At 54.1% G+C, this 17,532-nt stretch overlaps 1 protein-coding gene across 3 annotated transcripts in view; it reads left to right on the forward strand.

Annotated features, from left to right (window-relative positions):
* Positions 1-5,403, forward strand: part of TP73 (tumor protein p73) — a 90,659-nt gene extending 85,256 nt beyond the window's left edge. For all 3 annotated transcript variants that reach the window (XM_054258730.2, XM_035307477.3, XM_035307478.3), the window contains 3 exons: positions 333-471; positions 896-989; positions 2,019-5,403. In XM_054258730.2, the coding sequence (XP_054114705.1) occupies positions 333-471; positions 896-989; positions 2,019-2,348 (563 nt within the window). In that variant the 3' untranslated portion in view covers positions 2,349-5,403. The remainder of the gene's footprint in view (positions 1-332; positions 472-895; positions 990-2,018) is intronic.
* Positions 5,404-17,532: the final 12,129 nt, after the last annotated feature.

Consider the following 17,532-nt stretch of genomic DNA (forward strand, 5'->3'; position numbering starts at 1 on the left):
GCCAGGCACATTCCCAGTGCTGAGAGCAAGCACCCCCAGGTGTATCCTGAGGCCCTGGGGTGTGGCCAGCACTCCAGTGCCAGCTGTGATTACGGTTAGGACCCAGCACCTCATCCGCACGGTCACCCCCGTCCCTACTAGGCAGGGCTAGGAGACAAGGCCCCAGCGTTCAGTCCTTCCTCAGGCCTCCAGCTGGCTGGGGTGATGCCAAGCATCACATCGCCAGGCCTTGGGGTGGCTGCCTGGTGTCTAAGTTGTCGGGATCCTGGGTGGAGTCTGCACCTGGATGCCCAGCCCAGCTTCCCTGATGCCCTCCACTGCCTCTTACCCAGGCCCCGGGATGCTCAACAATCACAGCCACACCGCACCGACCAACGGTGAGATGAGCAGTGGCCACGGCACCCAGGCCATGGTCTCAGGGCCCCACTGCACTCCGCCACCCCCCTACCACGCCGACCCCAGCCTCGTCAGGTGCGTGGGCTGCCGAGGGCCCCGGGTGTGTGCTGTCACCCTGTCCTCTCACCTCTGTCCTTCCCAATATGTCGGCTGCCCTGCCCAACCTGTGGACTCACCACTTGCAACCCCAAATCAGACAGGTGGGCAGGGGAGTCAGGCCAGGAGCATTCAGCAGACTGAGTGGAAACCGGCCACGGGCCACTTAGAGGAAAAGCAGAAAAAGCTGGGGTCCTCCGCTGATACCCCAATCCGCCCCGCCCCACCCCCCCGCCGCTGAGCACATCCCCTCCCCGAGGGAGCCGTGGCCACTGGTGGGCTGGAGCCACCCTTCAGAAACAGTGGCAGTCTCTGCCCCAGCCAGACCACTCCCAGAGAGGGGGCTCACATAGCTGCGTGCTGGGAAGCTGATGCTGCTTCCTTTCTCAAATCCTCCCTGCAGTTTTTTAACAGGATTGGGGTGTCCAAACTGCATCGAGTATTTCACCTCTCAAGGGTTGCAGAGCATTTACCACCTGCAGAACCTGACCATCGAGGTAAGCACCCGGGCCCTCCCCCCAACTCCGCACAGGCAGTGGCTGGAGGGAGCCCTGTCTGGAGGGCAAAGAGCTTTCTCTTCCCGGCTCTCGTGGCTGGGAAACTTGGAAACCCTTTCCCATGGGCAAGCAGACGTGAGAACTTGACTCTCAGAGCTCAGGCAGGCGTGCAGCTGGCGGGTGGGACACATACCCAGGCCTCTGATGCTGAACTGGTCATTCCGGCCTTTTCAGACTCCCAGCAGCCAGCGTGCCTTTGATTTTAGGGGATGGGCTGTTTTCAAGGCGCAAAGGACAAAAGAATGTAAGGGCCTGAGAGAGACAGTCTAGCTCAGCGTCATTTACACAGGAAGGAAAGGGATCCCAGGGAAGGCAAGCGGCCGGCCCAAGGCCACACAGCTCTTGACACCTGTGACAGCTGATCCCACAGCCACGGCTTGCCTTTGGGTTAAATGAGACTAGTGGTGTACAAAGGCTTGCTCGGAACCTAGGACCGTGGGAACCACAGGGCACTGTCGGCGGAGGAAGAATAAGCCCTCTCTGGGAACCCACCCACAGCCGGTGGCGTGGCCTAGGTCCAAGGCCTGTCCCAGACCATCCCCAGCCTGGGGCTGCAGAGAGATGAGGGTTTGTCAGTGTGAACTGGGGCCAGCTGCTCAGCCTAACTGTCCTTCATGCAGGGGCTGGCTGCATCTGTGTCCACGAACCCCTCCCACATCCTGTCCCCAGTGACCTACGCTGAGCCAGCTCCATGTCACGAGTCAACCCTTGCCTCCCTGCATGATGTGCATGCTTGCTGTGGTTCCCAGAGGGTGTTGGGAGCTCAGGGATGAGCTGGGGGTCAGGGACATGGAGACCATGGAGGGCTCTGGCCAGAGGCTGGGAGGCAGGTCATCTCCCAGGGCCAGGAGGATGCCCAGGGGCTCCATGTCTAAAGCCCTGAGGTCAGGGCCCAGGCCCTGCACAGGCCAGGAGTGTCCTTGGTGGCCTCTCTCCCTTCACCATGTCCCCTCTCCTGCCCACTCGCAGGACCTGGGGGCCCTGAAGATCCCCGAGCAGTACCGCATGACCATCTGGCGGGGCCTGCAGGACCTGAAGCAGGGCCATGACTATGGCACTGCGCAGCAGCTGCTCCGCTCCAGCAACGCGGCCACCATCTCCATCGGCAGCTCCGGGGAGCTGCAGCGCCAGCGGGTCATGGAGGCCGTGCACTTCCGCGTGCGCCACACCATCACCATCCCCAACCGCGGTGGCCCCGGGGGCCCCGAGGAGTGGGCGGACTTCGGCTTCGACCTGCCTGACTGCAAGGCCCGCAAGCAGCCCATCAAGGAGGAGTTCTCAGAGGCCGAGATCCACTGAGGGCCCCGGCCTGGCCAAACCCGCAGCCTGCTGCCACAGAGACCTGAGCCGCCCCTCTCCTTCCTGCACCTCAGGAGGCAGGGCCTTCGGCTGGGCCCAGAAAAGGCGAGGTCCAGCCATCCCCAGGTGCTTCCCCGGCCCCAGGAGAGGGCCCGCCCCAAGCTGCCTGCTCAGGATGGCCTGAGTGGCCTGTGGAACCTTCTGGAGCTGCCCTAGCAATGGGCTTGCAGGACAGGGGCCGACCCCCTCTCTCAGCCCTGCTGCTGCCCTCGGGCTCCATGGTAGGCGTGGGTGGGGACTGCAGTGTCAGCTCCGTCCTCAGGCCTCATCCTAGGGACTCTGTCAAGTGAGGTCCTCCCAAAGGAAAGGCTCCCCTTTGCTGACGGACTGCCAAAAAGTATTTTGTGACATCTTTTGGTTGTGGATAGCAGTGACCAGCCAAGTGACTGTGTCTGAAACACATGTGTTTTCAGGGAATGCGTCTCCCCTGTGCTGGGGCCTGGGGACTCTCTGCCAGACTTGGGACAGGCCTCTGCCCCCAGCATACTGTATTCTGCAGGACCGCCCCCTCCTGCCCCAATCAACAGTGTTGCTGAAACTGGAGAAAACTGGGGAGGGCGCAACCCTTCCCGGGTGCGGGCAGCAGCTGGGGCCGCCTCAGCCAGTGCCCTCGCCCAGCCACCCTCGCCTCTCCTCGGGGCCCCTCAGCAGACAGGGACAGCCTGTCCTTGGAGGACTGAAAATTGTCAATGTTTGATAAACTGATTCCCTTTTCTACATGGTGGGTCAGCTTTTTTTTTTTTTTTTTTTAACTTTCTCAACATTCCCTTGAGTTCAACCTAGTGCCCATGAGCCGGGCTGAGAAAGCTGAGTGAGAAGCCAGGTGGGCAGGAACTTGTCCTCAGGAAGGCCGGTGGGGAGGAAGCCTGGAGGGAATGCCAGGAAGGGCAAACCCAGGCAAATCCGCAGGACCGCTCTGCCTTGGGAGCAGCTCCTCCCTCCCGGAGGCCACCTTCCCTATCATCACAAGATCCAGAGGGCATTGCTTTCTAGAAGGCAGCAGCAGTCAGGAGACAGACTGAGATAGGTGCTGCGGGGTCTAGGCCTTCTTGGAGCACCCCAGGGAGTTAGTGGACCCCGGGGAGATGGTGCCTGCACCGGCCCCTGCTGGAGCCCCTTCCATCCACAAAGAGCTGCCTGAGCCTTGGTGGCCAGAGCTTGACCGTCCGGGAGCACAGCTCTAGAGCAGGGAACCAGAGGCCCCACAGGAGCCCTCCATTCCGGGCAGGTGGGCCAGTGGGAGCCCTCACTCATGTGAGCTGAGACATCACCCAGGGTGCAGGCTGCCTGTTCCCTTCTGACATGGCAAGCTGTGCACCTCCTGCCCAGGGTACATGTGGCAGCAGCTCCTTCGGGCAGGAGCTTCCCTACTAACTAACGTCTCCCAGAAGCAGCAGTTAAGTCCCCCAGGGGACAGCAAGGTTACACACAACACCCTTGGGCTGGGCCCCAGATCAGGACTTCGTCTTCCTAAGTGGCATCACCATCACCAGCCTCCCCTTATTTAAAAGTCTGTCACCAGCCTCCCTTTGTTTAAAAGTCTGGTGTTGCTGCAGGTGCCTGGTCTACGAAGACTCAGGCATCCCTCTCCCCCACTGTCCACCTCCCAGGGCCACTGACAGCACAGCTGCCTGGGTGTACCTCTGTGGGGGCAGCAGGCACGGGGATGTCACTCCCATGGGATCTGGCTGCAGCCAGGGTGGGGGCCTGGTCCTTCCATCCAGCTCCTTCCAGCCGAAGGGCAGGCTCTGGCCACTCAGCTTCTAGGGCTCCATCTCCCTAGAAAAGTGCCACACCAAGGACATGAGTCAGCAGCAGCAGTGGGCTCAGGGCTTTCCCAGGGGGCTGCGGCTACCCCAGCTGCTTGTCACCTGAGCTCCCCCTCTTATTGCCATTTTGTAGATGAGGAAACTGAGGCCAGAAAGGCTGAGTCCCATGCCCTAGGCATCACGTTTATCTCTTGGGGGCTGGGCTGGGGTTGGGCAGTTGCTGCCCGAGGCCACATGCTGGAGCCCCCACTCTGCCCTGTACTCCACTTTAGGAGCTGCGGAGGCCATCCCGACACCCAGGGTGTCTGAGCCCAGTGCAGACGCACTTCAATTCCAGGGCCTTGTTGATTTGTTTCTTAGGCATGTTCCCTGTCCACGGAGTCCAGTGGGGCTGTCCCAAGAGCTCCTGGGAAGGGCTGGGGGGGATAGCACAGAGCAGGGAGAGGCCCCAGGGGCAGCTGTCACTGGAAGCCCAGCCAGACATCCAAGGAAGCCGGCCGGAGCACGGACCAGCCAGATGGCCTGGCTGTACCTGTCCAGGGAGCCCACTCAGGCCTCCTTGTGCTAGAGAAGCAGCTGTGGGAGGAAACAGTTCAGACTTCACCACGGTCTGAAGAAAATGCAAACTGCCAGGAGCAAGAACGCTTTAAGCAAGGTGTTTTATAAAACTAAACAAATCAACAAATACATCTTGAAGGTGGACAGTCTTCCCAGCAGGGCAGGGGCGAGAGGGAGGCCGCTGGCACTCCTGGAGCTGAGGGGGACAGGTGGTGATCCTGAGTCAGCTCAGAGAGGCCGGGCAGAAGGAGCCGACCGGGCAGGTCAGCTCACAGCCATCCAAGTTGGTTTGGTGAGAAACAGCGACTCTGCCCATTCCCGCAGCATTCCCACCAGCCTGGCTGCGGGAGGCCCTCGCTGTACCCAGGGGTGGGGCTGGCGGGATCCAGGCACAGAGCCACTTGTCGCTTGGAACACTCAGTGTCTCCCACGCACAAACATCTACTCCTCTGTTACCAGCTGAAGCACTTTCATGCTTTCAGGTGAAAACGAAATCCCACCTGTGCTTTCCCTGTAGGACAGTGCTTATCCAAGCAGTATTGATGGATGCCCTCCAGTAACACAACACCTGTTTTTGGTAATGTAATCTTGGGAAAATGTGTTATTTTTTTAGCTGTGTTTCAGTGGGGATTTTTGTTTTTGTAACATAATAAAGCATCTGTTCCAGTGACTGGCTCTCGTGACTAAACCTCGATCTCCAGGGGCTCAGACACACACAGGGCGGGTCCTCACAGGCAGGAAGCCTGTGGCCTCCACAGTGGCCCTGGTGCCCACCTGAGCTTCTCTGTCATCAATGAGTCTGATGGGTCCCTGGGATGTCCCTCTGCCCTGTGCCTCGGAGAACCTTTGGGCCAAGCCAGGTAGCTCATGGGACTGACCGCGCCTCTCGGGCCTCCTGAACTGCAGGCTGCAGGCCCAGGACCCGTCATCCAAGCCCTGTGGGGCCCAGGCTTTCTGGACTTTGGAAAGGCCACACAGGATCTCAGGGTGTGGGAGCCTCATGTGGGCTCAAGCCAGGCCTTGGCCAAATGGCTTCACTTCAGTTCTCTTGGTTCTCAGGTTTCTTCGTTTCTTGAACAAGGAACTAGGGACCTGTCACGGCAAAAATAAGGCTCTAGAAATCTGTTCAACCTCGAGGGAGGCCTCAGAATTTTTAAAAGTTGGCCTAAAACAAAGATAGAACCAAGGGAAGAGGGAGAGATGCCAGGTTCCCCCACCGGTGAGGGGCATGCAGGTGAGGCACTGCGCTGGCCCTGGTCCCCACTTCCTGGCTGGCATGCACGCCCTCATGCCACAGCCTGCTCACCACTTTCCCTGGCTCCTACCTGTCCCCACGTCCAATGAGGACGACTGGGCGGCACCTGTGCGCCCCAACCCCTCACAGCTACAGAACTCTGCGTCACAGAAGTGCCAAGGCCTCAAACTCAGGAAGAGGGGAGGGGACTTGGGATGTTCCCTCGGCATAGAAAGGAGAAAGGGGGACTCTAAAAGGCCCTTTCAGGAATGAACACAGAAATGAGTGCTTTCAGCACAAGGGTGAACTGAATATCTTTGTTTAAAAAGTTATTATTTTTTAAGTACAGCATGAGAAATACAGGCCATTATTTTCAAATATATAAAAACACCTCCAGTAGGTTCCACACATCGTTTTGAAAGGCTAAGCTAGAGTTGGGGCAGGTCTGCTCCGCAAGGCACTGCCTTTCGAAGGAAGGTTTCCACCACCCACCTGCAAATAGGAAAGGAGAAGGCCTGTTACCAAAAGGCCTCCAGGCCCTTTGGGTGGAAAACAGCCACCATTCATCCCACACCCAGATTCAGGCAACAGAAACGGAAGATGGGTTTTCATCCCACACGTGGATGGTTCCCACTTCTCAGGAACGGTGCTGTGTCATTACTATGCACAAAATCTGATTCTTCAAGAAAACTCTTCTTTAAATACTGGTGTGATTACCCCAAAAAAGGCCTAAGGAGACCTGCAGTCTGCTTCACGCACGCAACATTCATTCTTTACAGCTTCACCAGCCCTTGGCCCTGTTTGCCACAGAAAAGCTGAACCGGCAGGTTTCCGGGTTCATTTACCCAGTCCAATCCCTGACCTGCCCTCTTCCTGAGAGAGCCAACCAGAGGCTCCGAGGCCCCACCCTCTTCCTGAGAGAGCCAACCAGAGGCTCTGATTCCCCGCCCTCTTCCTGGGAGAGCCAATCAGAGGCTCCGAGGCCCCGCCCAGGGAACGCTGACCAGAAAAGCATCTCTACCGGGCCTGCACACACACAAAACGGGCAAGCAAGCCGCACTCCTGTCCCTCGGTGTGAAGTCACATCTTGAAAAGCCTCATTACACCAGCAATGAAACAGATATGGTTTCCCAACGCCTCCTCTTCTGAGTTTCCGGTGAGGACAAGGTCCCTGGAAGGTTCCATCTCCCTCTCTCAGTAACAGCGACAAGTGAAGCAGGCAAGTGAATACGAGCCGGGTCTTGGCTCTAGCCTCGGGTTGATTCACCGGGCTTCTGTCTTCACCGCGGAGGCCTCTGCCAATTCGCAGCACAGGTCCACAGCTGGCCGGTTCCACCACGACTGCTCCGCGGCCACAGCCACCCAGAAGGCCCTGAGGAACTGCTCTTTAGTGATTTCAGGAGGTTCTTCCCTGCACACGAGGAACATGTGCACAGATTCAGGACAGAAGCCAACACATGGGAGCCAGGCTTCCTCTTGCTGGGGAACTTGCAGGGGACACCGACCCTAGGGAGGCCCACCTGCCCCTCTTGATCAAGCCCGACCCAGGTCCAGGAATTCTGCTCAACCTCCCTGTTCCCAGTCACCCCCAGGACCGACAGAGGGTAGAAGATGTCCCGTCTTCCAGGACACAGGATATCCACTAGAGCTCAGGAGGTTCAGGAGTCACTGTCATTTTATAAACCTCAGAGTCAAGAACACTTCTTAGGACACGTCAGGGAACAGGGTACATGCACAGAACCCCAAAGGGGCATCTCAGAATTTCCCTCAAGTACGTGTAACGCAAATGATCACTGGGATGGGACAGTGGCCTTCAGTGGTTCTTACAAAGTGTCTGAAGAGCTCTCAATACGAGTCCTGGTAGCGGCTAGCCTGGCTTTGCAAGCATAGGGACAGGGATGTGCCCCACCTGGTGATGCCTAAGGGATTCTGATTCTTCATCTGCAGCGAGCCTTGGGACCCACGCACCTGGGAGCCATGGTAAAACAGGGGTTAACCAGGCTGAGCGTGGGAGGTGGGGGGGCAGGGGCCTCCTCACAGTGATGACTGAGCACCATGAGGGGGTTTTGTGGTGGGGATGGGGGCGTGTGGGTGGGTGACACATGGTGGTGGGGATGGGGGCATGTGGGTGAGTGACACATGGTGGTGGGGATGGGGGCATGTGGGTGGGTGACACATGGTGGTGGGGATGGGGGCATGTGGGTGGGTGACACATGGTGGTGGGGATGGGGCATGTGGGTGGGTGACACATGGTGGTGGGGATGGGGGCGTGTGGGTGGGTGACACATGGCATGGGCTTTCCAGACCGTCTTTATCGCTTCCCATGGCACACCGTGACCAACACCAGCTTTCTGTGGAACAGCCACGGAAGCTTCTGTGGAACAACAGCCAATGTAAAGGAAAGCCACCGCCACAAATCAGCTCTCAGAGGCACAGAGGCCAGAGAAGGAGCTCCCATCCAAACCTGGAAGATGCGGCTCCCACCAGAAAATTCAAACAAATATTTACTGAGCACTGACTACGTACAGGTGCCCACAGATGCCCCGGCAGAAGGTGGCAGGTGATGGCCTCTATCTATCTAACCCACACAATTAACCCGGCTGAGGGTGGCCAGGTGATGGTCTCTGTTTAACCTGCAGAATCAACCTGGCTTAGGGTGGCCAGGTGGGGACCTCTATCCTGCAGAATCAACCCGGCTTTTCACAGTGGACTGGTGAGGGGTGGAAAAGGGCAGGGAGGTCACCTCCAGTCTCTGGTCACAGCTGTCTGTACAGTGCTGGCAACGTCCATGCTGACCACAGCCCCACAGGGAAAATTCATGCTGATCACAATAGCATCTGCATCTTTTAATGAGGCCGTATCCAAGCAGAAGAAAACTTTAGATGATACAAAAGTTAATTTTGGCAAGTTATAAACTCTTTAGTTTGGTTTTGTTTTTGAGACAGTCTTGCTCAGGCTGGAGTGCAGTGGCACGATCTTGGCTCACTGCAACCTCTGCCTCCCAGGTTCAAGCGATTCTCCTGTCTCAGCCTCTCGAGCTGGGATGACAGGTGTCCACTACCACACCCAGCTAATTTTTTGTATTGTTAGTAGAGATGAAGTTTCACCATGTTGGCCAGGCTGGTTTCGAACTCCTGACCTCAAGTGATCCCCCACCTCAGCCTCCCATAGTGCTGGGACTACAGTGTTAGGGTTACCACCATGCCTGGCCTGAACTCACTGCCTTAACTGAAGCAGTGGACGAAAGGCATAGCCAAGTAACTACATAGAAACTGGTCCTTAATAGAAAAATAAATTGTTCCAGAATAGGTGCCTGAGAGGCATGGGGCACTGCCCAGCGAGGAGCCCACTTCCACGTTTGCTAAGCTTCTGTGGCATCGGTGCTCCCGGGCCCAAGCACCTTCTGGACCCTGGGGGTGCAGCCATGAGCTGAGCAGAACCAGTCCCCATGTCCCCATCCAGGGAGCAGGCCCAGACAGGAACTTTGGCCTTCTGAGGCAGGGAAACTAAGGCTGTTTCATACCGACTTTCTAGAACTAAGTTGACGGGAAACCAGAGGCTACTCCCTTTGCAACCCCCCTGCCTCTCCTCCGGCAGATGGGAACTGGCTGTCTGCAACAAAGCTGACTGAGTGTGGGTTTGCAACTCGGTAACTTCACTACAGCCTCTGAATGGCCATAGTCCACACCGATCAGACTGACCCCGGAGGAGTCTCCGTTTGCAAGGAAGTATAACTTTGTCACTTCACCTACCTCTGACTGGTTGCTGTTTTGCAACACTGTGAAGTGGCCAATGGGAAACCTGGAGGGGTGTCTGGACCCAAGAAGGTCCTGTGTCCCAGCCCTTGAGCTACTGCCCTTGGCCACTCCTGCACTGTGGAGTCTATGCCACTTTCAACAAACCCCTGCTTTCGTTCTTTCATTGCTTCATTCTTTCCTTGATTTGCTGGGTGTTTTGTCCAATTCTTTGTTCAAAACGCCAAGAACCTGACAACTTGAAGTCATGACCCTCTCCCGGTGACAGGCCCGAGGGTCAGTGTAGACCATGGCCTTTGAGCTCTGGAGAGCTCAGAGCAGGCTGGCACCTGGTCTGACTTGAGGTCTTACAGGGAAGAGACTGCAGGCAGATGGCCACAGCCAAAATGAGGACGTGGCCAGAACAAGGTGGTGGCCGGCAGGACAGGGTGGACGGGTGAACTTTGGGTGGATGGGGGAGGCGGTGTCAAGGGGGTGCTGACGAGACAGAGTGAAACAGGCACTGAGAGGAGCCAGCACTGGCAACAGCTGGGCCTGGACTTGCCCCAGCGCATGAAGTGTGGTGTAATGGGTACACCTCCGTCTGGCCCAAGCCTCAGGACATCTGAGTGCTTCCACTTTAGTGCCCTGAGGCCATCAAATGTGTGGCCACGCTGCCCTGGTGACCTGAGGAGGTGTGGGGAGATATGGGTGGGGAATGGGTAGGGAGAGGCCTGAAGGCGACACAGGTGACAGCGGTGCCCGGCCCTGTGACCCTGGCGGAGCTGTTCCAGGCAGGACGCTGACCAGCCACATGAGTGACCACTGGGCAGACCACAGAGGGGCTTCAACCAAGCCCAGTTCAGGCTGCAAAATCCTAGCTACCTGAATGGTGGCTGTTGTTTCAAGCGGTGATGTGTGCGCAGTGTGTCATTAAGCAACAGACAATCTGTGGTCTTCAGCAGCCCTCAGGGCCCACCCTGAGCTTCTGCTGCAGGGCCAGGACCTGGGAACCAGCATCCCCAGCCCTGTATTCGCCTGGTGCTCACTGGTGATCCACTCATCTGTGCACATCCCAACCTGTGACTTCCAGCCACAGACAGTGTTTTGTTCACTTTTGCAACCTCAGAAACTACAGGCGGCCTGTCACATAGCAGGGGCTGCAGAAATGGTTACTGAAAGAGTGACTCAAATTCACTGAACAGGAGACACTTCCTGTATGATGCCTTTCAGCCCTGGGCACTCCCTGAGGGGTTCAGTGACGTGACCATTTAGTCATTTTTTTTTTACACATATTCCATGTGACTTATCTGCTCCCCAAAGCTGGGGGTGGGGCAGGAATCCTGAACAGGGCCCCCAGCCTGTGCTACAATTTCAACCATCCGTGTGGCCACAGAAGCACCTGGAAACAGTGAAGTACCCTCTCACCCGGGCAGAAGGTGTGTCCCAGAGAAAACACGGTGTCGGGAGTGGCTTCCCCCAGCAACATGCACATGGCATCCACGTCGTGCACAGCAGCGTTGCAGGAAATCCCACCTGGACACAAAGCAGGGTGAGCTCTGGCTTCTGGTCTCAAAGGAGGCTACTGGCAGAGGGTTCTGAGTCACAGGGAACCACATGACACGGACACAGACGCCACAGCGCTGTGCATCCCCCAGCAACGAGGATGCCCACCTGCCCTCTTTAGGGAGGCCAGAGAGGCCACCGGGAACAGGCTGCTGATGGCAGTGATCCGGTGGCTCCTCCCCAGGGCATGGCCGACACAAACCTGCTTGTGCAAGAATTGGAAAGCCGATCAAAGCACCTAGGAGAGGAGTCAGGAAATGAAGCAGGCAAGCCCGTTCTCCCTGAGGAGCGTGGGCATGGCTGCAGGCATCACCCCAGCCAGCTGAGCTCCCAAGGCCGAATTTGACACCAGAGTCCCTTCTGGGCCACGTCCCGAAAAGCCCTTTGGAAAGCAGGTAAACTCAGATGCTCAGGACAGCCATCATGCCCTGGGCAGGAGCCGGGAAGGAAGCACTCAACGCTCTGCTGAGTACTTCCAACACCAGGCACTTCTGCAGTGAGCTGTCCACTGACTCAATTCTCAGCTGTCTTCCTCTCCAGATGGGAAGCTCCATGCGGCAGAGGCCGTGCTGTCTTACTCACCAGCAGACGCCAACCTAACAGGGTGCCAGCAGCCAGGGACCACCCAGACTCCGGTCAATGGCTTGTAATGTGACCCATATAACCAGCCACTGCACCTGGTCTAGATGTAATTCCTATCAGCTCAGGGAGCTCCCCAAGGCACCCACATCACCAAGCTGGCAGTTCGCAGAGACACAACTGAGAACCAGCCTGACCCACTCAAAATCTGCACCCTCCCGGACACCCTGCCGCCACCAGGCTTTAGAATAAGACCAGAGAATGAGAAAAATCAATGGCAATACCTGTTTCCCTCTTCTGGAAATAAGAATCTCATTTAGAGATTGCAGGTTAGCTTTAAGAAAAAAGTACCCTGAGTATTTTGCATAGTTTTATTTTAAAATGAAGGAAAAACTCACAAGGAAACTGTCCCTACTTGTAAAATCTGCAAACCAAAGGCTTTCCACATCTTTCGGCTTCGTCGAAGCAGGACTGGGCAGACTGACAATTCAAGCTCGGCAGCCTCTCGCAAAGCACCCCCTTCCTTGGAAATTGGAAACGAAAACCCAGAGGTCACGGCTCAAAGAACAGGGTGTCACAGACCAAAAATCGCAACTTGCCCCTATGCTGGGAGCTGCCACTCAGATTCTGATTCCTGGTGACAAAAGAAGTCACACTAACAGGACAGCCCAAGACAAGAACACATTCATCTCAAAACCCATAGCTACAGATGTAATGTTTTTTAGACACGGTCTCACTCTGGTGCCCTGGCTGTAGGGGTGTGGTTGCTCACTGCAGTCTTGACCTCCTGGCTCCAGTGACCCCCTTGCCTACCTCAGCCCCCACAAGTAGCTGGGCCTGCAGTGCACCCCACCATGCCCAATTTATTTATTATTTTTTGTAGAGACAGGGTCTCCTCATATTGCCCAAGCTGTTCTCAAACTCCTGGGCTCAAGCGACCCTCCTGCCTCGGCCTCCCAAAATCCTGGGATTACAGGCCAGGGGAGCCACTGCACCTGGTCCAGATATAATTCCTATCAGCATTCCTCAGACTTGAATAATATCCAGATATCTTTCAAAGGAAAGCAAAATTCTCATGGTTTCCTAGTGGTGACTTTGATTATTTTGAACCTAGTGCTACTTAAATATGTATAAACATAAAATCAGGTATCAATTCCTCTTACGTAACTACTAAACCAAAACTCACGTATTAGATTAAAAATAAAACCAACTAAATCCAAATCCACACTTACCTGATGTGAAAATGATGTTTTGCTGCAGGTAACCAGCCGGTAGAGCAAGTGCGCCCCAGCAGCCTCCACATGGGTGTGTTTCTGAGGCTGTGGGCCCTGTGGAGGACTCCGATCCCCCCTCACGCTTCCCTGTTCAAATTGCTGCAGATGCTTTCCTGGACTTGAGGGCAGCACTCACAATACAAGCCCAAGACAATGAAAGTCTATTACTTGGTACAGATGGGGCAACAGACATGGCTTTGGTCACTGAAATTACACAGCACTGTTGGCTATGAAGTGGCCACCAGCGAGAGCGGGAGTGGTGGCCAGAGCCAGGGCCTGTAACTGAGCGTGCTCCGTGGACCCAGGCACTGAGTGGGGACAGCAGAGCAGAGGAGAGCCAGGGCCTGTAACTGAGCGTGCTCTGTGGACCCAGGCACTGAGTGAGGACAGCGGAGCGGAGGAGAGCCAGGGCCTGTAACTGAGCGTGCTCCGTGAACCCAGGCACTGAGTGGGGACAGGGGAATGGAGGAGACTCAGGGCAGTCCCAGCAGAGCATCTCTAAACTAGATGGCTCCATTCAAATGACCAAAATATGTGCCTAGTTTCTTTCTTTTAGATTGCTAGATGGAACTGCCAGGTTATGACCTATTTGTTGAGAACTCAACAGATCTCAAAGGACACCATCAATGTCCTGGAGGCTGTAAACGCCCATTTGAGAAACTTCATGTCCCCATTTTGTATTTAAGCCTTCCTGTCCCTAAGTGGCCAAGAGATCAGTCACTAGAGGTGGTGGCACCAACAAAACGATGCCAAGTAATTTTCCCTACTTGTGCAACACAGACCTATCTGCGGCCTTGGGGAAGGATCTCCTGAATCATTTCCAAAAATTTTTTCCCACAAGTAACTGTCAGCCTGTAGTTCCTAAATAGGTTATTACTTAGGAGCCTAGGCAAAGCTCTTTTTATGGAATATTGCAATATTTTACTTAAGATAAAAATAAGTTTCAATGACCTAAGCTTCCACCTGAAGATCAACAAACCAGAGCCGGGTCTGTTTCTGTACATCCTGGATAGCTAAGAATGGTTTTTACATTTTTAAGAAGTAGTTCCTATTCTGCACAGGCAGTTCTAGAAAACTCAGTGGGGATAATGCTTCCCAACTCAGTCTATGAGTCGAGCATTGCTTTGAAACCAAAGTCAGGTAAGGCCATTACAAAAAAAGAAAACTGCAGACCAATACCCTTCATGAATACAGACACAAAAATGTTTAATAAAAAATCAGCAGATGGAATCCAACAATGTAGAAAAAGAATAAGACAACATGATCAAGTGGGGCTTACTGCAGGAATGCAAGGCTGGTTCAACATCAGAAGATCAGCCATTCATCATCTCAACAGATGCAGAAAATGCACTTACCAAAGTCAACATCTATTCATAATAAAAAAAACTCTTGGCAAATTAGGAACAGAAAGTGAGTTCCTCAATCTAACAGAACATGTGCTAACTCAGACCTATAATGATGTAATATATGCTAACTCAGACCTATAATGATATAACATGTGAGAACTCAGACATGTAATGATATAATGTATGCCAACTCAGACCTACAATGATATAATATATGCTAATTGAGACCTATAATGATGTAACATATGCTAACTCAGACCTATAATGATATGATATATGCTAATTCAGACCTATGATGAAAGACTAAATGCTTCGTCCCTAAGATTGTACAGGTCCTTACCGGTACAATTAGAGAAGAGAAAGCATACTGGGAAGGAAGAAAGGGGAGGGCAAAAGGGAGAGAGGGAACAAAGGACAGACAGAGGGAGGGAGGGAGGCAGGGCGGGCAGGTGAGAGAGAGAGAATAAAAATAAGCAAGCAGTCACTATTCACAGACAAGATGATAACCAACATAGAAGATCATAACAAATCTACAACATGGTAAGAAATCTAATAAATGAGCTTAGTGAGGTCACAGAACATACGGTCAATATATAAAAGTCAATCATATTTCTAGACAGAAGCAAGGAACAACTGAAAATGGAAAATTAAAACAGTACCATTTTAAAAAGCACCAAAATAGGCCAGGCAAGGTGGCTCTCACACCTGTAATCCCAGCACTTTAGGAGGCCAAGGCAGGCAGATCACCTGAAGTCGGGAGTTCAAGACCAGCTTGACGAACACGGAGAAAGCCCATCTCTACTAAAAATACAAAATTAGCCAGGCGTAGTGGCACATGCCTCTAATCCCAGCCACTCATGAGGCTGAGGCAGAATTACTTGAATGCAGGAGGTGAAGGTTGCAGTGAGCCCAGATCACGCCAGTGTACTCTAGCCTAGTCAACAAAAGCAAAACAAAACTCTTGTCTCAGAAAAAAAAAAAAAACCACCAAAATGATGAACATATAAGATCTGGACACTGGCCGGGCGTGGTGGCTCACGCCTGTAATCCCAGCACTTTGGGAGGCCAAGGCGGGTGGATCACAAGGTCAAGAGATGGAGACCATCCTAGGTCAACATGGTGAAACCCCGTCTCTACTAAAAATACAAAAAATTAGCTGGGCATGGTGGCGCACGCCTGTAATCCCAGCTACTCAGGAGGCTGAGGCAGGAGAATTGCCTGAACCCAGGAGGCGGAGGTTGCGGTGAGCCGAGATCGCGCCATTGCACTCCAGCCTGGGCAACAAGAGCGAAACTCCGTCTCAAAAAAAAAAAAAAAAGATCTGGACACTGAAAAGTACAAAACACTGATGACGGGAATCAAAGATGACCTCAACACATGCAGAGATGTGGCGACTCTCTACTGTGAAGGTGTCTGTTCTTCCCAGGCAGTTCTACAGATTAGCGCAACTCCAACGAGATCCTAGCAGGATATAGTTGTAGAAACCAACGAGGTGACTCAACAATGCATATGGAAAGGCAGAAGTCCTAGAGCAGCCAGCACAATTTTGAACAAGCTGGAGGGCGCCCCAACCTCACTCCAGACCCAGAAGAGAGCAATGGCAATCAAGCCAAGGAGGAACTGGTGAGGGCAGAGGGCCGTGCAGAGGAACAGAAGAGACGGACACTGGACGAAAGAAGCAAGGCAGCTTGGTGGGGGGGGGGGCAGGGGACAGAGTCACCTCCACAGCACCCTAGTGTCCGTCACCAGCTGCCATCAGGGCAGCTATGCTGTCCTGGCCCCAGGCTACAGCTCTCAAACCCAACAGTCCTGGCAGCAGCTTCCTGCGCCCTGCCTTCCTGGACAAGCAGAGGCATGTTCTGAGGCCACTCCCCTACAGCCCCATTCTGGGTCCTTCCAATGACCCTCTCTGCAATGGGTCTCACCTGAGTGGCTTCCACTTCCCACACTGCTCCCCCTGCAACTGACACAAAGGTCAAAGAGCATGGGGAGTCTCCAAGAAACAGAGCTGCACACCTATGTCCACAGCACTATTCACACGAGCCAGACCATGGAAAGAACCCCAGTGTCCACCTACAGACAAGCAGAGGGACAAAGTGCATAATGTGCACAGCACAAGACTCTTCGGCCTTCAAGAGGTAGGATGTGCCAACACACACTACTACACAGATCAGCCCTGAGGGCTCTGCTCCTGGGGAAATAAGCCAGTCACAGAAGGACCACGATCAAGTGATTATTCTTCTATGGGGTCCATAGAGTAGTCACACCTGTACAGTCAGAAAGCAGAATGCTTAATGCCACTGAACCCTACACTCAAAAATGGCTAAGACAGTAAATTGTATGTTATGTGTAGTTTACCACGATCAAAAAATAACAATAGGCGAGGTGCGGCGGCTCACACCTGTAATCCCAGCACTTTTGGAGGCCAAGGCAGGCCAATCACAAGGTCAAGAGATCGAGACCATCCTGGTCAACATGGTGAAACCCCATCTCAACTAAAAATACAAAAATTAGCTGGGTGTGGAGGATGCGCGCCTATAGTCCCAGCTACTCAAGAGGCTGAGGCAAAAGAATTGCTTGAACCTGGGAGGCGGAGGTTGCAGTGAGCTGAGATCCCACCACTGCACTCTAGCCTGGCGACAGAGTGAGACTCCATCTCAAAAAAAAAAAAAAAAAGCAATAAGGCTGGCGCAGTGGCTCACACCTGTAATCTCAGCACTTTGGGAGGCAGAGGCAGGCTGATCGCTTGAGATCAGGAGTTGAAGACCATCTGGCACACATGGTGAAACTCGGTCTCTACTAAAAATACAAAAGTTAGCTGGGCATGGTGGTGGGAGCCTGTAATCCCAAGTACTCAGGAGGCTGAGGCAGGAGCATCCATTGAACCCAGGAGGCGGAGATTTCAGTGAGCTGAGATCTCACCACTGCACTCCAGCCTGGGAGACAGAGAGACTCTGTCTCAAAAAATAAATAAATATTTATCTGGAAGAGGCCTCTCCCTGTACCCCCAATTCTTTTATTTTAATTACATTTTCAGGTATTAAAAAATGTTTCTAAATTGAGG

The sequence above is a fragment of the Callithrix jacchus genome, chromosome 7, assembly GCF_049354715.1.
Source record: "Callithrix jacchus isolate 240 chromosome 7, calJac240_pri, whole genome shotgun sequence".
NCBI lineage: Eukaryota > Metazoa > Chordata > Mammalia > Primates > Cebidae > Callithrix > Callithrix jacchus.